This window comes from Athene cunicularia (genome assembly GCF_003259725.1).
Source record: "Athene cunicularia isolate RWA chromosome 13 unlocalized genomic scaffold, athCun1 chr13_part1, whole genome shotgun sequence".
NCBI classification, from domain to species: Eukaryota; Metazoa; Chordata; class Aves; order Strigiformes; family Strigidae; genus Athene; species Athene cunicularia.
The window spans coordinates 6469877-6492976 of NW_020799117.1; the positions used below are offsets into that span (position 1 = coordinate 6469877).

At 58.5% G+C, this 23100-nt stretch overlaps 1 protein-coding gene across 4 annotated transcripts in view; it reads right to left on the bottom strand.

The window, feature by feature from the left end:
* Positions 1-22771, bottom strand: part of CAMK2A (calcium/calmodulin dependent protein kinase II alpha) — a 36578-nt gene extending 13807 nt beyond the window's left edge. For 2 of the 4 annotated variants that reach the window (XM_026858121.1, XM_026858118.1), the window contains exons 1-13: positions 22446-22770; positions 16717-16811; positions 12405-12464; positions 8420-8474; positions 8029-8094; positions 6460-6532; positions 5992-6094; positions 5367-5450; positions 4718-4812; positions 4178-4300; positions 3309-3392; positions 1890-1932; positions 29-69 (exon numbers count right to left, since the gene is read on the bottom strand). In XM_026858121.1, the coding sequence (XP_026713922.1) occupies positions 29-69; positions 1890-1932; positions 3309-3392; positions 4178-4300; positions 4718-4812; positions 5367-5450; positions 5992-6094; positions 6460-6532; positions 8029-8094; positions 8420-8474; positions 12405-12464; positions 16717-16811; positions 22446-22507 (984 nt within the window). In that variant the 5' untranslated portion in view covers positions 22508-22770. Of the gene's footprint in view, positions 1-28; positions 70-1889; positions 1933-3308; positions 3393-4177; positions 4301-4717; positions 4813-5366; positions 5451-5991; positions 6095-6459; positions 6533-8028; positions 8095-8419; positions 8475-12404; positions 12465-16716; positions 16812-22445 lie in introns of all 4 variants that reach the window. The other 2 variants (XM_026858120.1, XM_026858119.1) reach the window with 2 other exon arrangements.
* Between the last annotated feature and the right edge of the window lie 329 nt (positions 22772-23100).

The window sequence follows — 23100 nt, forward strand, 5'->3', positions numbered from 1 at the left end:
AGGAGGGGGTGGCGGGGAGGGGACTTACCTTCACGCCATCATTCTTCTTGTTGCCACCACTTTTGCCTCCTGGAGAGAGGAGGAAGGAGGTTAGGAGAGCCAGGCAGGGCACCAAGACCAGGAGGCCGAGGATCAGCAGCATGGTGCAGGGCAGCGGAGAGGCAAGACCCCGTGGGACCAGCCGGTGGGTTTTGTCCCCTCTCCAGTGACCCCCAGTACAATCCCTGGGAGCTCAGGGGTGACCTTGCCGGTACTGTTCAGTCCTACCCCGGCAGCTCTCAGCTGGGGGCATGACTTGTCGCCTAACGTCACGCTGAGTCCTTGGGGTGGCTCGGAGGGGGCCGGCAGGGCTGTTTGGCGGCAGGCAGGCTCCGGCTGGGGGGTGCTGGCGACCGAGCACAGCGCAGCAGTGAGGTGGAATGGGCTGCCCGCCTGCCACCCTCTAATTTTAGCCCCATGCTGCCGGGATCATGTGCTGCCGGCCCGCCGGCCCGACAGCTGCAGCCCACATTTTGACAATGATGAAAAGCAGACGCCTTCCCCAGTGCCCACCTATCGCTGTCAGCACTGCCCCAGCCCCCCGGGCTGCACAAGCCAACCCGCTCCCCCTGCACCTCCAAAGCAGGGTGGGATCAGTGGGGCTCAGCCCCATGCAGGACCCCATCGCCCACCAGCCCCACTGTGCTCCGGAGAGCCCCTGGGCTGTGCGTGGGACGGGCAGAGCTACAAGAGATGCTTTTGAATTTCCTGCCCTTTGATGCTTCGTGTCCACTGCGTCTCCCGACACGGGGCCTGACACCGGATCCCCCCAGCTGTTGGACTCCTCCAGCCCCGCCACACGGTGCCCACAAGTGCTAAATGTGTCAGCACGATCCCCCCACGACAAATGCAGATACCAACCCTGGCCACAGCCTCTCTCCTGGCACCTGGCTGGGCCAGCAGCCCCCATCTCCCCCCTGCCCACCTGCTACACCTGACTCCTGGGGCGCCTCAGTGAAGCACCCCGAAACACCCATCTAACACCAAACAGCTGCCACCAGCCCACTGAACCAGCGTGCTGGGCTTGGCTGCTTGTCCCATCCTTGCAGCACCTCTGCTGGGGCCATCTCCTGCTGGAGCAAGTGGATGAGCTCTGCAGTCACCCAGTACCTTTTTGGTTCCATGCCTGGGAATCACCAGGACCCGCTGACCCCTGCCTGTGAAATCCCAGGTGCAAGGCTTGCTCCAAGGCAGCACGGTGTCCCCAGAGAGGACAGCTCTTGGCAAGAGCACTGGGGCAGTGGGGCTTGTGTCTGCACCAAGACCTCTCCCTGTGCACTGCCTGGGCTGTCATGCTCTGGCCATGCTCCTGTGTCTCTGTGCAGCCCTCGGGATGTAGGGAGGCAAGAGGAGAGCGGGGGCCCATGAAGGATCAGCATTCTCCTGCTGAGGGAGATGCCCAAGGGACCCTGCTGCAATCTGGCTGCAGCGGCACTCAGGGAACTTTCCAACATGTTCCTGGTGCAGAGGATGCTCTCCCAGAACCACAAACATCTCCAAGGAGGACACAAAACCAGCTGCCTTGAGCCCTGGCTGCCCCCAGCACGCACATCCCCACGCTGGCACAAGCCAGATGGTTGGGTGCACACAAACCCCAAAGCCCTAAAACTCTGGGGACCACTGCACCTCAGCTAGACACTGTTTCTCTTGCATCCCAAGCCAGCAGCCAGCCTGGAGGTGCCAGATGACCCAGCCTGGACCACCACCCAATGCCACCCATTCCTAGAGGCACCAGGCTGCAATTTCAGCCCCCTGTGACACCCGAGGCAAAGATGGCTCTCCAGGGACACTTTGGGTTTGCCCTGGGCAACCTATAAGACATGGAGATGAGCCCCGGCAACAGCACCTACCGGAGAAGTTCCTGGTGGCCAGCATGGTGGTGAGGATGGCTCCCTGAAAGACACAGAAGGCAGAAGGAAAGGGCATGCTGGGCCCCAGCCCCCCCGCACCCCTGCCGCTCCCCGAAGCCCTGGGGAAGGAAAGCCCTGCTCGTCACCTGTCCCCCAGCCACCTCGCTGGAAGGAAACTGGCCCACAAGCTGATATTCTCCTCCTGCCATCAAAAGCAAGCCCTTGGTACCTGACTCCATATCCCCAACACTAGGGCGTTGGGTTGCATTCTCTGAAACTGCCTTTCCCTCCAAGATTAAAGGGATATTAAATATCCCCGAGGCACATTTCGGTCTTGTTCTACCCTGCCCTACATGTAGCACGACTCCACTGACCGGGGCCGGCAGCTGGCAGCAAGGGGAGCCACTGGGAGCGGAACTGGATTTAATGGCAATTAAAGCTGTGCCAGCTAAGAGTAGCAGGGCAGGGATTTTTCATGGGAGCCACGCAAAGATCACCACCACAAAATAACATTCATAAAAATGCTTCCCCTCTGACTCCACTAACTAGTTGCTCAGCGTGTAATGAGATTACTTTGGACTAATTGTTTACAGTAATGGATTACTATTTCAAAGTGTATGCCTGAACTAATTTGATTACTTGTCTAGCTGAAAAGTAATAATAGTTCATATCCAGTTTCTTTTTTTGATAATCTTGTTAGTAGCCTGCAGCTGTAGTGCTCTGTGCTACATTGCATTCAGGCCTGGAGTGCTGATGACTCTGACTGCGGCACAGATCCGCACCGTCCCATTCTGTCTCAGCTCTGGAGGAGGCATTGCGATTTCCAGAGCCCGTTCCCAGTGCTGCGCTGCCAGCTGAGGCTGAGCAGCATCCAGGAGATGAGTGCTTCATGGAGGCACTCCAGCTTAACAGTGAAGCCTGGGGAGATGGTGATTTCTGAGGAGGTCCAGGCTGCGGCACACAGCAGCATCCAAGAAGGGAAAGCCTGTGGGGCTGCTGGTGTTAGTGAGCCAGAACTTTTTGCCTGTCTAAGGATCACTTTGTCTCTTGGATGTAAAGTGGCTTGGTCATCAGGCAAAGGGGTCTCGTGTGACTCAGATCCACAACCTGCCCCAAAGAGGAGCTTTCTTGACACTGACTCCAGTGGGGCAGTCCTCACCCCAGCATCCAGGGCAGCTGTGTGACTCAGTGCTTTCCTTCACCGTGGCTTTCTTCTAAGTACTTGGGAACCCCCCAGGCAGATGCAGCCACCACCCAACTTGGTCTATTTTCCCTTCTTCACAACGGGGATCCCCAAATGTCCGTCACCCCCATACCACTGACCCAGGGACACCACCCTGTCCTTTGCCACATGGGAAACAAAGCCACCAATGACCTGATCATGCATTTTCCAGCCAGCTTGGAGAGTTTGAGAGTTACCTTCAGCTTCCTCCGGGCATTGAACTTCTTCAGACAGTCCACTGTCTCCTGCCTGTGCATGCATGATGCCACGGTGGCACGGTGCTGGGAGGAGAGAGACCCAGATCAGAGCAGGCACCGAGGGGGAAAGGGCTCCCCCCGCCCCACTCTCACCCGCAGGCACACGTGTGTGGACTCCTGCAGCCATGGCACGGGGCAGAGCTGCCTACAGCAGCAGCAGCAGCAGATAAAACTTTAATAGGCAGTGGGAAATTGCTGCTCTGGAGTCAGCAGGATCTGCTCTGGCAGTGGGGGAGTTTGCAGGGAGAGCTGGCTGCCCCCTGCGTTAACCCCTTGACCGACCATCCGTGTTTAGCAGTGTGCTCAGGGTTTGCACATGGCGTGGGGTCCCAGGGTTAAGCCCGTGGACGACTCCTGTCTTTAGGAGCCGATTCAGAGTGAGAACGGCAGCCGGAGCAGCAGGGTGCAGCGGTAGGTGCGAGGGGATTGCTGGTGGGGTGTATGGATGGATAAACACAAGCCTGCCCCCGCCATCCCTAAGGAACACCCTCCCTCAGCGCAGCGTGACACCAAGAAAGCAGCCTGTCCCCACCAGGGCTGGGAACATTTGGGTTCCTCTCATCACCAGCTCCCTTAGGACATGCTGTTTGCATTCACACTCTGGGCTTTTCTCTGCTGTAAAGCCTCAGGGGAGAGGCTGCTCTGAGAGCACTGGGAGGAACCATGCCAGAAAACCATCTTCCCAGGATGGGGAAAAGAGCCAGACAGCATGTTTGATAACACACGCTCCCCAGTGAGATGTTCCCCCCTTGCAAACCCCCACATCTCCAGACCTTCAACCCCAACCAGTGAGTGCCACCAAAACTCACCGATATCCAGGGGTGCTTCAGAGCCTCCGCTGCCGTGATGCGCTTGGACGGGTTTATGGTCAACATCTTGTTGATGAGATCTTTTGCTTCAGGAGTCACTGTGTCCCACTCAGGGGAGGGGAACTGCCAAAGCAAAGGGATCAGGGTGAGAGATTTCAGGGAGCATTAGAAGGAGCAGAAGCCCCTTTGCACTTGTGCTGGTTCTGCATCCTTTTGCTCCTGCCCACAGGACAGGTTGGAGAGACAGTAGCAACTGGAAAGAGCTGCCAGCTGCAAAACTGGGGGGCAGGGGTGGAGGGAGAAAGGTGGGAGGACCAGGACAAGATCTATCTGTCCTGCAAAGTGGACCTGAAACATGCCAGTGTGTGAACCTGGGCATGGCAGCTTGACCAACCCTCTGTGACCAGATCGGAGGAAAGAAACTTGCTCCCATCTACCTGAATTTGTCCTGGTTGCTCTTCTGGGGCAGCAGAATGCAAGGCAGGGACAGCAGGAGAGAGGGGAGACTGTGAAAGGGAGGAGCAAGACAAACCCACTCACATCATAAGCCCCAGCCTTGATCTGCTGGTAGAGTCTGTGCTGGTCTTCATCCCAAAAGGGCGGGTACCCGACCAGCAGGATGTAGAGGATGACACCTGCCCGGGAGAGGAGAAGTGTGATCAGTGAGAGAGTTCATTGCTGGAAGTATGAGCAGACCCAGCCCAGGGACTGGCCCAACTCAAGCAGAGAAACTAAGAAATTAGGGAAATGGGAGGATTTGCTCCCTGGTTAAAAAGCAAAAGGCTTGCTGGTGGGTCCAGCTCCATGCTGGGGACATACATGGCTCTGACAGCCACTGTGCACAGCCTCAACCGGGTGCCCCATCTGGGCTCCCCTGCAGCTGCAGATACATGGAGGCACTGCCCGACTCCACCAGCACTGCAGGGCAAAAGAGCATCTCCCCTTCCTGGAGGGGTTGGATGCATAACAGGGGGGGATGATCCTTCAGAGGAAGGTGCCACTGGACTGGGAAGGAGGGTGCTACTCTGGGTATGGCCCAGGGTAATGTGCCACCTCTCAGGTAAATCCTCCACCCTGACCTCACGGAGTCATGTCCAGTGACTGCGACTTGGGACATGCTGCATGGACAGCCTGGCTCATTCCATGCAGCCCAGCTCAGCCCATTCCCAGCATTTCAGCCCCGACTTACCGCAAGCCCACAGGTCCACAGCTTTGCCATAGGGGTCCTTCCGGAGCACCTCGGGGGAGAGGTATCCCGGGGTGCCAGCGAAACCTGGGACAGACAACCCATCACACACCACATCCCCGCACAGCTCACCTGGTGCCCAGCCAGCTGTCACGAGAGCCCTGGCCCTGGCACACACCGAGCTGGCAGGACAGGCACCCTCCCTCCAGAAACCTCTGTATCTCCCAAGAGCAGAGCAAAGGGCAAGAGCCAGCGACAGCAGTCAAACCCCAGGATGGTGCAGAAGGCTCGAGTGCTCTGCTGTGCACCTCCAGCACTTGGAAGAGGCTTTCCTCCCCTGGGTCTGCTCCTGCCACTGGCTTGTCTAGCTCACCAGGGCACCTTAGTGACTCACTGACTCCCTGTGGAGCTGTTTGCCTGTGCCCTGTATCAATACTGGCCTGTTTCCAGGGGCACAGCTGGAGCCATTGAACTCCTCCTCAGTCACTGTGCTTCCTAGGCTGGTGCTGCCGAGGTGCTCCCATAACCTGAGGTTCAGGTCCTGGGGATGTGTGTCCCTCCTGGAGCCCGCCCTGACCAAACATGCTGAGGGTTGGAGGATGCCCCACCTCGAGCCAGTCCTACTCACCAAACCATGCTTGTTGGTCCCCCTCCACCTCGATGGCAAGGCCAAAGTCAGCCAGCTTGACGGCAGCACCCTTCAGCTTGGATGCCAGCAGCAGGTTCTCGGGCTGCAGGAAGAGATGGGGCTTGGAGAGGAGCAAAAGCCCTCTGGGGGCTCTGCTGTCATGGGGGGGCTTCCCAGCACAGCATTGAGGAAGATCAGGGCTCTGGATGTGCTCCCCAACTGTTTTATCCTGCTACACACAGCTTCTTAGAGAACCACGGACTACAAGGACCTCTCTACACCCTCTCCCTTGTGTCATTTCACCCCAGAGCTGATCTTTGATCTGTGGCTTCCCAAGAGCTCCTACGTGGCATTCCTCCCCGCTGTGTTTCAGCTGCCCTGGAGGACACTGGGCATTGCTCCACAGGGTTTTGCATCGCAGATGGAGTCCCCACGTCCTCCTACAGGCCCTTCCCCTGCAGCTCCTACCTTCAGATCCCGGTGGACCACCCCCATCTGGTGGCAGTGCAGGACGGCCTCCAGGATCTGCTGGATGCAGTGGCTGCAGGAGAGAGGAGAAAACTCACAGAAGTGGCCAGCAAGGCAGAGTTTCCTCAGACACTTCTACTCAGCTGCATTTCACATTCCCTGCCCCTCTCCCCATCACACTTTCCACGTGCAGCCCTACAGCACAGCTCAGCATCCCCCTGCACCGAAATCCACATGCCCATGGAGACCAGTCTCAATGAGCAGGAGCATGGGGGCTACGACTGAGGCCATGAGGTCCCCACAGAAGGAACACTGAGGGATGAGCTGGCGAGCAGCAGTGGAGTCACAATGCCAGTCCAGATTTGGTCTCCAAACCCAGGCAGAGCAGATGTGCTCCTCAGACATAGAGCTAACCATTGCTTCGGCCCCATTTCCCTGGCCTCCTCTAACGCAAGTGACTCTTGCTGTGTCTGTTCGCTTTATCTCTAGTTCATTAAACCCCAGCTCAGCTACATGCATGAGAAAGGAAGAGAAAAAGACTGAGGCAATGATCACTTCTGCTCCAAAACAGCTGTGTGCAAGGCAGGTCTTTATTTACATGTATTTTATTTTATTTGTACGACACTAGTAAGTGGATGGGTTGTAAGTGGATTCAGTGCAGGCAGTCCATTAAATGAGTTTGTTTTCTGCCTAGAAATAAGGAATATTTCCATGCAGACAGAGGTTGCTTAGAGCTTACCACTCCCTTGGACATTTGTATGGGCTATGCTTATCCTGGGGACAAAGCCAAGAGGCACAGTGATATCTGGAGACTGGAGGGGGCCAAATCATGTCCCCTCAAAAAAAAAAAAAATGAGGCTAATGCTGTCCCCTGGCTGAGATGCAAGGATCAAAGAGGTGGCTGAAGCGGTACCCAGACCCCTGCCTCTGCTGCAGGGTACCTGGAAAGTGCCAGCGGGAGCGTGGGAGGGAGCGGAGCTCCAGCACATCCTCCCACCCAGCCTGTCTTGACTGCTCCTCCTTAGTGCTTTCAAGTGGTAAATGCCAGGGAAACGCTTGCAAATGACTGTAATGCAGCTGCAAGGGGAAGAAAGAGTGAGGACTGTGGGGTGTCTGTATTATCACGCTCCTGGCTGGGGCACCAGCCCGCTGCTGGGCATCCTCCCTGCCAGCCCAGGGAGCCCCGATGCCTAATTCTTTTACAGAGAGGTCAGCTGTGGGCTATGCCATCAGCCCGGGGAAGGAGGATGCTGCGAGTGATGGCTGGCAGCTGCCTGATTCGAGGTGGGGACCAACCCTCTGGTAACATATGCACATCTTGGCACGGGAGCCGAGTGAGTTAAAAAGTTTAAAAGAGAGCTTTTTTTGTTTGTTTGTTTGTTTTGTTTTTGTTGCACTGTGCATATGTTTTATGAGTACGCGCTGCGGAGCGGCTGTAAAACACCTCCCAGCATGGAAGAAGCTTATGCTGCAGAAAGCCAGATGCGTAGGACCCTGGGAGGGAGCAGCCCAAGGGATGAAGGGGACAACTGCTGACCCCTCCATGGCCCGGTGTGTGTCTGTGCTCACCTGGCATCCGCTTCACTGTAGTACTCCCTGGCCACGATGTCCTCAAACAGCTCCCCACCAGTGACCCTGCAAGAAAATGGGGGGAATCAGGCTCTGCCATCTCATGCAAGGGAGCTGGATTGATTTACAGCACACCCAGACCTGGCAAACCCCCGCAAAATGCTGCTGTGTCATGCCCGGGGCGGGGAGCATTGGGGGTGCAGGGCAGGGACCTGCCCTCTGCCCAGCTTGGAGGACCCACGCTTGGTTCAAACCCAGGCTGCGGGAAGGGCTTGGGGAGGTGGAGGATGGGGAAAAGGTCAGAGGGGCTGCAGGGGTGCAGGGTGCATCGCCCCGAGGTGGAAGCATGCAGCTGCTGGTGGATTAAGAGATGCATTTAACCATTACTCACAGGTCAAATATCAGGTAGTGGTGGCCCTCTTCGGAGATGCTGTCATGGAGCCTCACTGCGGCAGAGACAGAAGGGTTACGGGGTACGCCTGGATCTCACCCTGCTCCCCAGGAACGCCTTTGCTCCCCTTTGGGCAGAGGCAGGAGCTGGGGAAGGGCAGAGCGGGGCTATTCCTCCTCTCTCCTCCTCTTGCTATTGCTGCTGGCTGGGTGCGGGGGGGTCCCTGCTCAACAGGGGACCGCAGCCAAGGCCCCAGCCTTGGGCAGTGGTGCAAGGCTCAAAGGTCAGATCCAAATCAGGGACTGCCCGGGGCTGATGCCTGGCCAGGGTCCCGAGCAGCTGCTGAGCCTATCTTGGGCGCTGGGCAGGCTGCAGGGATGGGAGCCCCCAGTCCTCTGCCCCATCAGGAGAGGTGCCCGGGCACAGGGAGAGCTCAGCTGAGGTGCTGGGCTGCCAGCCCTGGCACCGACAGGGCTTTTTTCTTTTTCTGCTCGTGACCTTCCTTTTCTCCTTGGGAGATCTTGGGTTGGGGATATCCAGGAATCACTGTCGGATGAGTTTCCTTCAGAGGAAGCACTCTCCCTGTCTCCTCCTGCAGGGCTGGCATCTCGCCCTGCTCATCACGCCGAGGGGCACCTGCTCCCCTCGGGTGCAAACCTGTCCCCCCTGCAGCTGGGCTCCAATTACTGAAGCTCACATCCCTGCTCACAGCTTAGCAGGCAGATGTGCAGCGAGGGACAGGCACAGAAACAGGTAGGATGTATAAATAAAGACAGGTCCAGCATCCTCTGGCCCCCACATTTTGCTCTGATTTCCTTGAAGCTGTAAATATTTAACCCTTCCTCTCTGCTCACCTGTTTTCAGCTCAATACAACTTTCAACATCTTTGAGATGTTTGGAAACCAGGGAGGAAAAGGAAACATTCAAGTGAATGATTTTGTGGGAGTTTTTGCTTCCAGCCCGTTTTGCTGCAGCTAAATCAGCTGAGCCCTGTATGGAAACATCCTCCAGCCTTGAGTCTGAGCCGGAGGAGATAACAAGCTCCAACATCGAGTGCAGACGCCGCGCTGCATCGCTCTTATCTCCCAGGCCAGCCAACATCACTGCGCTGGTCCTGCCCCTCCCTCCAAGCTCAGTGGGCAGATCCAGCCACGGCTAAGAGCAAGATGCCAGCAGCATTACCTCACCCTGGCTCGGGCAAGGGGCAGAGGGGCGTCTGTTAAGCTGGACGGCACCTTTCCTCTTGGTCTCTATCATGGTCTTGTCTAGTGACGCAATTTTCTCATCTCACTCCCTGGTTATCCTTCCCCACTGCTGGTCTCCATAGACAATCCCTGCACTCTGACAGAAGTATCTGCTCCCTGTTTTTCTCTGACACATGATCCCAGCTTTTCTGCCTTCCTCTGCTGGAAGAAACATATTTCCTCCCATTCCATCTCACCCGAGAGGGATTGGGGGTATTGTGCATGGGACTCTGCAGAAGCCAAACTGTTCAAAGGGGGATTAGGCGAGTTCGGTGTGGATAGGGCCAGCGTAACTATAAGCAGATGGTCCGGATACATCCCCTGCTTGGGGGAGTCCCAGTGCCTGTGGCTGCCAGGAGCTGTGAAGGTATAAGAAGGATCAGCCGTTCCAAATATAGTCTGGTTCTGCAAGTATCTGTTACTGACCATAGTCAGAAAGAGCTGCACCAGCCAAACCACTCCAGCTCGGTGCCAAGAGCCCAGGCAGGACTGGGACACAGCTTTGGGACGGAGGGTCAGAAGATGATGGGTACCTGAAGTTAAAACTCCAGGGCTGGGTGTAGCCAAAGTTTCCCCGATAAAGCAAGACTTCCCTGCAAGGACTCACAACTCTGGGAGATGTCAGCTCTCCCTCATACATGCCCGGTGCCGTGGATGTGCTGCAAGGCCGTGGGGACCTGAACCTGCGCCCTCGACTACCCACGCATGGCTTTCTGGGCTAGCCTCTCCTGCAGGCACGGTGCAAAGCACAGGTTGGTTCCTCCAGGATCGCAGCGCAGCACGGCATTCCCACGGGAGAGGGAATGACCCACCCGGCTACAGGGAGCAAGTGAGGGGCCAGCAAAGCCCCTGGGCAGCTGGGGTGCTTCTCCCAAGAAGGGATGGAGAGGGGTTTTCTGCTTCGCCTTCCCCGTGCCCCTAGCAGCGGCTGGTCTGCAGCGGCACAGCCCGTTCCAGCGCCCGGGTGGGTAATTAGCCGGCTTGTGCCGCATGCAAGGGAAGCTGCGAGCCCGAGTTTCCAGGCAGCAGGAACAGTGGGGGGGTGAGGGTGTGGGGTGGGGGGGTGGAGAAGAGCCTCCTGGGTATAAATAGCAGTGAGATTGGGCTCATTAGGATCTCATGCCGTTAACCCTTTCCAGCCCTATGCAGCAGGGTTGCTTGAAGCCCACCATCACTGCAGGTCACGGCCAGACAGCGAAGTGTGGTGCAGGGGTAGGGGAAAAGGCACAGGGAGGTTGGACTGCAGGATGAAGTGTTTTCTGTCCCCTGAGACCCCACCAGCCCCACGGGCAGGTGATGGACAGGGAAGGGAGGAAGACAGAGGTAGGGAAAAGCTGGAGCCCGGCTGGGGGCCGGGGGAGCTTTGGCTGCATGGCCCAGCTACTGTGCTGCAAGTCATCCTGGGGTGGATTCCACTGTTTTTAGCATTTCTTGCTATTCACACACCTTACAGCGTGTTTCCTTCGGGTGTCAGCAATCCCCACGTCTATTTTGGTGCAGAGGAAAGGCCCCAGCTGACGCTCTGACCGGGGAGGGGGGGCTGGACTCCCCGCAGGAACCCCGGCAGGACAGCCCCCGTGTGAGGCATCAGTGCTGCCAGAGCAGAGGCAGAGGGAATGACGGTGGCCAGATTCTGCAGCATCCAGCACCCCGGCAATGCAGGGGAGACCTGTCACACAGCCATGTGCCTGAAACAGATGGAGGCTGACAGGCTTTTTCCAAACTGAAATATTTATGGGGCAGAAGCTGTGTGGCTGGTCCCAGTGGCGCCAGGTCTGGCTCCCTGGATCTGCTGCAGCGGTTCCCTGGGGAAGGACGGATCCAGGCCACCCAAAGCAGCCAGGGGTCCAGGGAGGAGCTCAGCCAAAGAGGAAACCTCCCAGCTGCTGGCTGAGGGATGAGAGGGCTGCAGAGCTCCTGTCCTACCCCCAAAAGCTGCAGGATCCCGCCGGGGTTGGCACATCCTGGGGTGCAGCGGAGGGGAGAGGGGATTCATCGCTGCTCCCGCTGCCGGACCATCCCTGGGAACTGGCAGCCTGCATCAGCATCACTCTTAAGGCTGGGGTTTGGGATTTTTTTTTTACTGCAGTTTTTTCTCCTCCTCTCTCTCTCTCCTTCTGGCCTATTTTTGTCTTTTGCAGGGGCTCGGGAGTTTTCCTGAAACAGCTTTTCCGAAGGAGGCTACTTTCAGATGGACGGTCGGTGGGAAAGTCTTCGCTTCCCCCCGCCATCGCTCCTCCTACACGCCCTGCGCTGCTGCTGCTGCTCGGAGCTGCAGCCGCTTTTTGGAGCATGCAGAGGAATACAGCACCCGGGCGGGGGGAGAGGAGTAAAAATAACCCCTTGCAGCCTACTGGGGCCCTGCTTCTCCCTGAGGGAGCTATGGCCAAGTGGGTTAGCTAGGATCTACTTCAATCCCCCTGCGCTCGGTAGAGGTCTTTCTTCCCATGACCCCATTTGAAGATGCTGCCTCCCGTGAGGAAGAAGAGGGACAGCTCTGCAGATCAACACAGGACAGGCTGTTGCCAAGCCCCTTCTCTATCTCCGAGATAGTGGCCAGCATGCAAGGGAAGGACAAACAGCCAGTGCTGCTGCAGACAGAGCTGAATCACTGATGGGGACCCCCCAGCCCCAACGGGCCATGGGAGGGCAGGTGGGCAGCAGAGCCAGGGACGAAGCACGGGCAGATTTGCCTGGTTCTTCCTTCACCTGGCACACGGCAGGGAGAGGGGCACGCTTACCGATGTTGGGGTGCTTCAGGAGGCGGCAGATCCGAGCTTCTCGTTCCAGCTTTTGGTGATCTGAAAGAGGCAACAGCCCTAAATTAGGGTCTGGAGAAGGGGATAAACTGCTCTCGGCTCCTGCCATGATCTCTTGGAGGAGCTGCTGGCATGGGAAACCTGGGGGAACCGAGCAGCTGGCAAGGAGCAAACCCATCTTTTTTTTTTGCTAAAGAATAACAGGTTTGGGAACACATTCAGCATTGGGGCCTGAGGGATGTTATCCCAGCACGGATGTAGCCCCCAGCCAAGCCCCCAGGCACCAGTGCCAAGGGCAGTCCTGGGCTCTGGATGAGCCCCCACCCTCCTCTCTCCCTTCTCTTTGCTGAACGAGTCCTCATCACCTCCCAGAAATCCCAGAGCTGCCTGAGTTATTACTGCCAGCAGCGCCTGCTTGGTTTTCTCTTATTCAGCCAAGCACAGGCAATCAGCAAGGACATTTCTGGCCCTGAATGGTACAATATGAACAGTCAGAGCTGACCAGCAACGAGACGTCAAGCTGAAACAGTGCTATCTGCTCCACCCCCCTCTCCACTCCCAGCTATTTCACATCAGGTCTTTGCTCTCCTACATCACAAAACCCTGGCTTTGCTCCGGTGCCCATCTCCAAACAGGAGACACAGGTCTCTCTCCCCAGGTTTTCGCAGGCTGGGGTATACAAGACAATGTAGCTCTGGGCAAAGCGAGTTGAGCTAAGCCAAAAGAACGAATTTTCAAATAATTTTGATTTTTTTTTTCCTTGCCTCTGCACTTTTCTGCTTCCTTATACCTGGCCCAGCCACCCTGCATGGAGGTGCCTTGTCTGGAGGCATTTTGTGCTAGCAGGAACCCGGCAGCCGGGAGAAGCGATGATATAATTAGGGCCGCTTGTCTCTCAGCGCTATCACTGTTACCTTGCTGGTTCACACCCCAGAGTCTCGCTCTGTATCAAACCAAACCTGGGTGTCTCCAACCGCTGAGATGTGAAGGCAATGTAGTCCCTTCCCTGCAGGGGCTGGAGCCTTCCCCAGGGCTCAGTATCACCCATCCAGTGACTGCGGGGCTCAGTGTGGGCAAGTCACCCCAGGGCTTGGGGCGAGTTTTGCAGCCTGTGCTGGGCTCTGCGAGCTGAAGGCTGGGACAGCCTCAGTGGCCTCATTCAGCTCCCCACAGCATTTCCCCAATGGGTGACAATCTTCCCAGGGTGGGATGAGGCAACAGGGAGAGGTCAGGGTTTAGGCTGTTGCTTTTTGCAACCAAAATCCATTGTGGGGTGGAGGACAGTGACAGGATGAAGAAACAGAGTGACCAGTGGGGCAAGCACTTCTCTGGGGAGCAGAGGAGCTACTTTCTGCCCCCTCTTCTGCTCCTGCCTGACAGTGATCATAGTTGAGTCACTGATTGTCACTCTCTGCCTCAGTTTCCCCATCTGCAGCCTGGTGGCTGGGGCCAAATGACCCATGGGGAAGCCCAGAATTGCTGGTGTCCAGTAAAGCTCCTTTGCTTGCTTAGAAGAGGCCAGAGATCACAGGAAAGGGCAGTGAATGCAACCCCAAATACAGAGTGAGTCCCAACACTGCTCTGTGTGTCTGTACGCTGCTGCCAGCCGAGCCTTTGGCTGCACAGGTGTGAGCGTGGCCACTGGTGGGGAGCAGAAGGTTGCCCCATCCCTTCCCTGCCATGAGCCACCCAACTCAGTTCTAGCTCCCTGCTGAGCCACCGCAGCAGCAGCATCGTGCGGCTCCCCCAGCCGCTGTCCCCCTCTTTGTACCCTCGCAATCTGTTGCCACCAAAACGCCTGCGAAGGCAAAGCCCAGCACAGGCAGCTTGGTGGGGAATGCCAGGAGGCCAGGGGGGTTCGATAAACCACAAACAGAATGGGGAGGGGGTGGGAGACCAGCAAAAAACAGGCAAAATGGAAAATGGATGAGGGAGTTTAAAGGGAGGGCAGAGATGGGTGCGAGCGCCTGGTAGGAAAGGTCCTGGGGGTGCATGGTCATCGTCTCGCTGGTACCACGGGCTCAGCTGCAAAATGCAAGGGGAAGAGCTGACTGAAATGAGCCACCCACTGCCCAGGGAGCGAAGGCAGCCTGTGCTCTGGGGGCTTTGCTTTTTCTAAGCTGCGTGGGTCCTGCTTGGGAGAGCTTCCCAGCCACGAATGCACAGCAAGGACAGGCTGGGCGTGGGGGCACCCAGACACCTCCGGGTCTGCAGCTTCCTCTGAGCATCGTTTGGGTACAACCACTGCACAGGGCTGCAGGCCGGCAGGGGACCCCCCCCACTTGCGCAAATCTCCCTGACAGGGCTTGCAGGGGCTTTGCATGTCGGTGGGACAGCTGTGCCAGAGCAGTGGGGCCGAGGGGCAGACGGACAGAAGGACAAAGTGGCAGGGGGATGTCCCTCAGGCAGAGGGGCCCTGCTGAGGTTGTGGGGCAGATGCCGTGGGTCAGAGTGTCCCCCCCCTCTGCATGGCACAGCACATCCACCATGCACTGAAGTGCTTCTGGGGACAGTGAGCCACGGCCGCAGCCCCTCGCCTACCCCACAAACCCAGCTGCTGCCTGGACCCAAAACCTGTTTGTCCACCAAAAACGCCAGTTTCTCTCCTGCTGGTTCCCCATGTCGGCAGCCAGGAGGATGTCTCGGCATCCACGGGGATTTTGCAGCTCCTCTCACCTCCTCCTCTCCTCCCTGCACACCTGCCCTCCTGCCCTCCTGCCCTTAGTGGGTGACATAGCCAGTGGCACATCCCCATGGGACAGAGGCTCCTTGTGCCCCTTTGGGGATTGCTCCCAGCCTGAGGAAACGCCATCCCCCATGCTAGCATTGGAGAAATGGGGGTTTCAAGACCATTAGCAAAAGCAGATGGTGATTTCAGCTGGCAGAGCAGGGAAAATAACCCCGGCGGGGTCTCTCTGGGGGTCAGACAGATGCAGCCGCTGCAGGGACAGAGCAAACCCCAGAAGAAGATGGAAAGGGACAAACTGCCGGAGCAGGCGAGCAGAGGCAGGAGGGAGCAGAGGGAAGGCTTCTCAGTCTGCTCCTCCGGGCAGCCCTGCAAACCAGGAGGTGTTTGCTGCCCACCTTGCTGCCAGCAGGCAGAAGCCGAGTGCCAAAGCCAGCACCCCACACCCTGCCCCAGCCTGGGAGTCTTCAGCCTCGGAGGAAGGGAATGGTCCACATCCCTTGAGGAGGGGCAGGAGCCGGCTCTGGGGGGAGCTGGGGGGGCTCAGCGTCAGTGCTGTACTGCTTTGGCAGCGCTGCAGGAGGGAGATTGCAAAGCACTGGTTTAATTTGAGGTCAGAAAGGAGTTTGTCACCGTTTTCTGCGTTTCAGTTTTGCCTTCAGAGGTGAGCAGTGGCATCAGGGAGAGAAACCAAAGAAGGGAGTTAATTAAACCCTCCCGGCAGGGTGCTCGCTCCTGGCACCCATCCTGCGCTCCCTGACGCACCCAGCCAGGAGAAGCTGGAGCTGGGGACACAGCAGCTGTTGTCCCATCCTCTCCATCCTCCTCATTGCAGCTCCTCTGCCAGATGCCTGGGGGCAGAGGGGTCCCTGCCTCAGGGCAAGGGCTGGCTGAAGCTTTTATGGGCTGGCTCAGCTCAGTCTTGCCTCGAGGAACAGCCAGGACAGACCTGCCAGCACCTCTTCCAGCAGCAAAGCAACCAACGTGCTCCACCGGTGCGATTAATTAGATGGCAGCGAGGGGTGAGAGCCCATCTCCAGGTAGAAATGAAATCAAACTCCCTCTTGAAGGACCTTCCCTTCTCACTGATATAGGTACACAAGTAAGGGAACCTGAAGCCCCTGAAAGTGGGGTTGGGGGTGTCAGCGGGGGCCCTCTCAGAGAAGGTGATGATCCCAAAATAACCGTGCTACCCAGTGCCTGAGGCTGGCAGCAGTTTGACTTGTTTGCCACAACATGGCATGTAGGATGGTGGTGGGGATCTCAGGGAGAGAAAAGGGATCCTACAGCTCCCTGGGCAGGTTGGGGTCTGGGATCCCCCCAGAGCCCTGGCAGAGCCGGGCTGTGGGTGCATCCCGTCAATCGGATAGGATGTGGTGAGCAGCCACCAAGACATCTCCTCCGGACGTTCGCCCCATCCATCAAGGAGCAAAGTGTGTTCTGCAGTGGAGACAGGGTGGGATAAGGGTGTCCCCCACTGCACATCAAATACCCTCCACGTCAATGCACATCAAAGGCACCATCCCAGAACCGCGCAGAGGGGATGAATTCCCCGCTCTGCAAACCCTGCTTGCCTCTCACCCCCCAAAAAATACCCCCAGCACCTACCTCGAGCAGACAGCTTCTTGGTGTTGATGATCTTGGCCGCATACTCTTGTCCTGCCAACACCTTCACGCATCTCCGGACGATGGAGAAAGCGCCCCTGGGAAGATAAGAAGCCAGAGGGAGAAGTGAAGGGCATGGCTCAGCCCCGATGTGCCTGTGGGATGAGGGGCAGCCACAGGGCTGGGGCTGGGGCTGGGTGCTGGCTGGGGAAGGGCCTTGGCGGGCTCTCCATTGCCCTCCCTGCACCACTGTCCTTGGGGAATGACGGGATCAAGCAAAGGTAGACCTGGGGATGGGTGCAGGATTTGCCTCTCCATGCTCCCCGGGATACCCCGCACATCGTGCACCCTTCCTCCTCTCCCTCCCTGCCTGTCCCCAGGGAGAAAAGCGGCCGGGATTTACTGGGGTTCTGGCTCCTGAGAGACACCAGGATGGCTGCAGCTGCCACGCAGCACTCGGCCACTTCACCTCAGTGCGTGTGCGTGGCTTTGTGTGCTCCGGCCCTTGCAATCTCAGCAGCACTTTGCAGAAGCGGGTGTGAGCATCAGCTGTGGGTGCGGGTGAGTGGTGCAAGGTGCCCCCCCCCAGCTGCGAAACCGTCACACAGGCAGGGACGGCCCAGGGGACCCTGTGCGCAAGGACCACTGCAGCCGAGCTGGACAGGGACTGATGCTGCTGCGGCTCGCACACGTGTGAGCCAACGTGCAGCAGTATCTTGGAATCTGGCAGGCAAACAAGCACGGGAGGGGCTCCAAAGAACCCCCGCTGCCCCCATACTCCATACCCTGAGCCCTGGCAGCCTGTTGCACTGACAGCGCACCGGCGCGATGCTGGGAGCTGCGGCATTGCACACACACACAGGCACACACTCACGCTCCAGCCCTGCTGAGCACAACCTTTGTACCAGGTTGCCTTTCCTGCCAAACCCTTCCAATCGCTAAAATAACAACTATCAAAAGCAATCCCACCTCCCACCCCACCTTCCCCCCCGCTCCCTGGTGCCCCGCTCCCGCTCCCTGCTGAGGAATAAAAGGCCGCAGGCTGGTGAGCTGCGGCAGATAATTGATTTTACCGGTGGGGGCGGGTGGAGACGGGCAATTTGGGTTTGAATGTGATCTTCAGGAGAACAGGCGAGCGGCGGGGTGCGGAGGGATGGGGCTGGAGCACCAGCAGAGCCGGCAGCCCACGCTCCCAGCGCCACGGCGCAGAGCATCGCTCGCGGCACGTGCCGGGCAGGAGCTGAGGAACAGCATCCCGGCGCTTCCCGGCCTCCCCATCCTGCCATTTAATCCTGGCTGCTGGGAGAGCTGAGCTGTTAATATCCTTGTAGTCTGAGGCGGATTAATTGGAAAGAGGAGATAAAATGCTTCATATCCAGCTTGCCATGGGTGGGGGAGACCGGACCCATTGCCAGCCCTGCAGTGCCACTCTCCCCAGCCCATCAGGACCCCACACTGCCCGGGGTTTGGGGGCTCCAGTGAGCCCCTGTGACCCATTTTTTCTAATTTTTCCCTAAAGACACGTGCTTCCTTTTGCAGTGCCAGGAGAATCTGCAGCAGTGAGCGCAGCAAGCAGGGAAGCCCCAGCTCGGGGTTTCTACCCCAGCTGCAGGGTTTTGCTGCGGGACATGACGTGGGGTTGGAGGGATGTAGGTGTCCTGGACCCCTGGAGCATGGGGACCCCCAGCTACTCCTGGTCCCGGTGCCCATAGCCACTCGCTCATCCATTTATTCGAGCTTAACCTAACGGCATGGAAGGGGGAGCTGTGGGAAGCAGGATGGGAGGCGCTGCACCCACGGAGCACAGGGTTTCACACCGCCAGCTGCATTGGCAGCTTTTGGCTCCTTCAGGCCTTTTTTAACAGAAACCAAATGTCTGTGCTCCGTGAAGCACAGGCGAGACCCTGTGAGCCCACAAGGCACTGGGTGCGGGTGCAGAACACCCGGGGGTACAGCATGGTTGCCACAGCCCCATCCCTGTCTCGGTCTGCACAGGCTGGGACCCTTCCATGTTGGGTGTTTGACCCCACTGGGCATTTCACAGCAGCTGGGCTCTGCTCCCCATGCCAGGCTGCTCCTGTGCTTCCCAGCCCTATGTGGGGAAAAATCCCCCCTTGGGTCCACCTAAATGCAGCATCTCCTGCCCTGCAAACACAGGCGTCCCCCCAACACTAGGGGCTTGTAGGGCAGTGCGGGGGGTTCCAGGCAGGGAGATCAGCCCCATCTTGGTGCAAGAAACCCCTCTGGAAGGAGATGTGTGTCCTGTTCCCTGGCTGGGGGCAGCGGTGTGGCTCCCTTCCCTCCCGGGGCTCTTTGAATGGGTCTGACCCCACCCTGGTGGCAGCTGGGGACCCCCATCTCTGCCTGGCTCAGAGGTGGAGCATTCAGACGAAACAGCATGTCCCAGTTTTAGCACTGGATGGGGACATCACCCACACGGCCATGGGTAGGGACAGTGTCCATGTCCCCCCCAGTGGCTGCCATTTTAGGGTGACGCTGGACCCACAGCCCTGCAGCCAGCCCTGTCCCTCCAGCCCCAAGCCCTGGCACTGCTGTGTCTCAGCCCTCCAGCCCCTGTCCCTTAGTCCCCTGGGCCAGACATGACCCCATGCCTTGTCCCCAGGGCCTCTCCCCGCCAGCCCGAGCAGCAGCTCTGCCGCCGGGATGCTCCGCTTCTCCCTTTTTCACACCTTCCCTGCCAGTGCCGGGCTGCGCTGCTGCCGCCCTCCCTCTCTTCAACACCTCCTCCTCCTCCAAGGCATTTTATCTCCTTTCTAGAGAGAAGAGTGTGGGCTGGGGATTTTTTGTTCCTCCATATATTTAATTTTTTTTTTCCTTTTTAATAAAACCCCTCTCCTGCAGCTCTGGGAGCGGAGGGGCTGATCGTACCGCTCGGCACGGTAATTGTCTCCAGCCTCTCCCTGAACCTGCCGCGGGGGCGGATTTGGAGGCGCCGATGGAGCTGCACTTCATGTTTGTCCTACTCCAGGGGGCCGTGGGCAGGATCCTCTCCCCGTCCCCCCTCACGCTGCCCCCCGCCCTTGTCCCGTCCCTTCCTGCAAGCATGGGGCGGTGGGGGGGATCAGAGCAGCTCCTCACTTGCTCAGCTTGGCCAGGGCTGCCACGGGAACAGGTTTTCCCCAGCTCCGTGTCCTCAGCTCGGGACAGATGCCCTCCCTGTGCCCAGGAGGTGCAGGGATGCACCAAGGGCTCATGCCCCATGGGGCAGGCTCTGCAGAACACCCTCCCAATCTCTGCCCCCCCACAAAGCCCCATCTTGGTGCTACCATTAAGTGGGTGGCATCTTAAACCCCCAGCTTGACTGGGTGTCAAGATGGGTGACAGCCAAGGAGATGGCAAAGGAGCACAGTGGGTGCAGCAGCAGCCTGGCACCCAGCACCTCCCTCGTGACAACCAGGCTTGGGGACACCCCACGTCCCCCCCAGCAGACCGTCCCAGTCCTTTGGGGACAGCATACCCAAGACAGAGCCTATCTGCTCCAAGTTCCTGCAGGCTGCTGCTCCCTTTCGGGGTCGGGGTGGGTTGGAGCCGTGCTGCCCACCCTGCACCCTGACCAGCACCGGGAGCATCTCGCTGGAGGAGGAACGCCACTTCCCACGGCGAGCAGCTGCCGCAGCAGAGCAGAGGTGCGGCGCTTCGTCCTGATTTCCCTCTCTAAACCCACGAAGTGGAAATTTCCCCATGGGAAACTGCTGATTTTTGAATGTGCCAGGATGTGCTGGAAACCGTCCTGGTGGAAAATCCCCAACCAGCTCCATGGTGCCTTGACCAGCCTGGTAAAGCCCCTAACCCTGGAACATGCCTCAGTGCTGAGGTGGTACCTGCCCCCCGGAGTGGAGGGGAAAGCTCTGGGATGCACCAAGCTGGGGATGCTGCCCCAAGCTGCCGGCCAAGCCATGCTGCCCCTGCATCACCCCCGGAGGTCAGGTGGGATGGGGTGCGATGCTCACAGGGGGCTGGCAAGTCACTGCGCCAGCTTTGCTCCTTTAATTGTGAGCATGTTAAAATGCATCTATCGAGGTGGTTTTATACTGTGATGCTGGGCAGTGTGGGTAGCCCCCAAGTCTGGGTGCTCAGTTCTCTGTGTCAGCACCCACCTAGCAAAACGTTGCACCCCAAACTCCTCCAGGAGCCCTCCTGGTCCTCCCCCATCACGCCTGGCCTGCAAGCTCCCCTCCACTTCCCTGCAGCTACGTCCACCCAGCCAGGGCCCAGCAGCCTCCCTGCAGGCACTCAGAAGCTGCTGCTTCTCCTGCCCATCCCCTACCACCACCACAGAGCCTCAGAGCCCAGAAAACCCAAGAAACCTCTGGAAAAAGCAGGTCCCAAACCCCACCTTACCACCAGCTCCCTGGTGGGTGCCCATCCCCCTGCATGCAGTGCCAGCTGGGACTGTCCCCGCTGCAGGGACCTGCTCCCTGGACCCACTACCCCCCGCCAGCCCCTCGCAGCCACCCTGATGCTGAGGGGATGGATGAGATGTGCATGTCCTGGGACAGGGGGGATCACTCGCATCCAAGGAGCTGCACTTTAGAGCAGCAACCCAGTCCCCCCCATTTGGCTGGGGAATATAAACAGCTTTCAGCCTGGCACAAAGTCCTCCCCTGTTTCAGCTTCTTTATTTCTCCATTTTTGTCCTCTCCTTTCTCCCTCGCCCCCGTTTCGCACACCCACACGCGTGCAGGCGCACATTTAGGCACAGGCTGCCCCCAGCCCGGGGGCTGCGGGGCTGGAGTGAGTGCCTGTGCCTACGGACAGACACAGTCACCCATCTGCCACCAGCCACCCGGCATAGGCACCCCCAGCCCGCCACCGCGCCGCTCCGAGGGGAACGTGGCTGCACGCCCCGCATTTACACACCAGCTCTGAAAAAAAGGCATGGAAACCAAAACACAGGCACACGCCTGCTCAGTTCTGCACCCGTTTCACAGCCACACATTTGGCGAGACACAGAGCACCCCTCTGCCCCGCACGGAGGACCTGGAATCTCCTGCTGCACCCCGGGGGTGTTCAGTGCCCCCCAGATCACCTCCTTGGCACAGGCATCTCTGTTGGCACACATATGCACACACACATGCCCCCTGATCCAGGCACACGCGATGACACCTGGACCTGCTGAGCTGAGCCCTCCCTGGCAGGAGAGCTGGGTCAGGCAGTGGCTCACCCGGGGGGCACTCACGCTGGGACAGAGACAGAGGTGGGAGACACCCCGTGTCTGTCCAAGAGCCGCCGGGATTCTCCAGGGGCTGCCAGGCAGGCTGGTCTCTTGCAGGACTAGCCAAACCCCAGTGAATCCGCACAGAGAAATTCCCTAAAGAAATGTGAGGGGCGCCCGCCGCTTTGGCTTCCCTCCTCGGCTGTCCCGTCCCTCCTCCCAGCTGGAGAAGTTCCTGGGGGAGCCAGTAGCATCCTCTTTCAGGAGCGGCTTTTCCGTAAAGGAGGCAGCCTCCCCCTCCCCGGGCAGCCCCCTGGGGTGACCCGAGGCCCCAGCCGAGCACCCGTCAGCACCACCCAAACTCGGGAAGGGACAGAGCGGGCAGGGCTGAGACTGGCAGCCCTCATCCTAACCCAAGTCCCCCTCACTGCTCCCCAGTACGTTTGCTCCATGCCGGTCTCCTTTCCCCGTCTCTGGCGGTTCCCAGTGCCGCGGAAGCTCTTCCCCAGCTGGGGCACAGCCCCACTCCGAGCATCCAGCCCCATCTCCAACTTACTTGCCCAGTTCCTCGAAGAGCTGGTACTCCTCGGTGAAGCGATTGCAGGTGATGGTGGCCATCCCGAGGGGCTGGAAATGCTCCCTCCCCAGTGCGGAGTTTGGGGCAAGCAGTTCTCCTCTTGCTCCCTCCCTCTCTGTGTGCTCCCGGGGCTCTCTCCTCGCCGAGGTAAATAAGGGAATATGTTTGATTGACAAGCCCGGAGATAATGATGAGGGCAATTTGTCTTCTCAGCTTCACAAGCCTTCGTCAGCATCCCCGTCCCCATGGCGACCACCGCTGCCAGAAACGCCCTGTTTCTGTTGCTGGGGCAACTGCTTCCCAAACCTGTCGCCCGCCCATGGGGACCAGGGCCCTGCTGGGGACCTGGCCCCGGGGGCTGCCCGGGGGTCACCCGGCTGCTGCGGGGTGGGGGAGGTCTAAAATGCAAATATTAAAGGCATATTAAAGGACACGGTAGTGGTAGAATAATTGGGGCAAAAAGGGTTTCCATGGAAACCATGATTTCCATGTTGCAGGAGGATGCTGTCACCCCGGCAACTCCTTCCCCCCCCCAAAAAAAAAAAAAAAAAAAAAAGGCCCTGCTGGTGCCCACAGAAGCATCTCTCCAGGGACCTGGGGGGCTGTGGGACAGGGGACGTGCTACAGCAGGTCT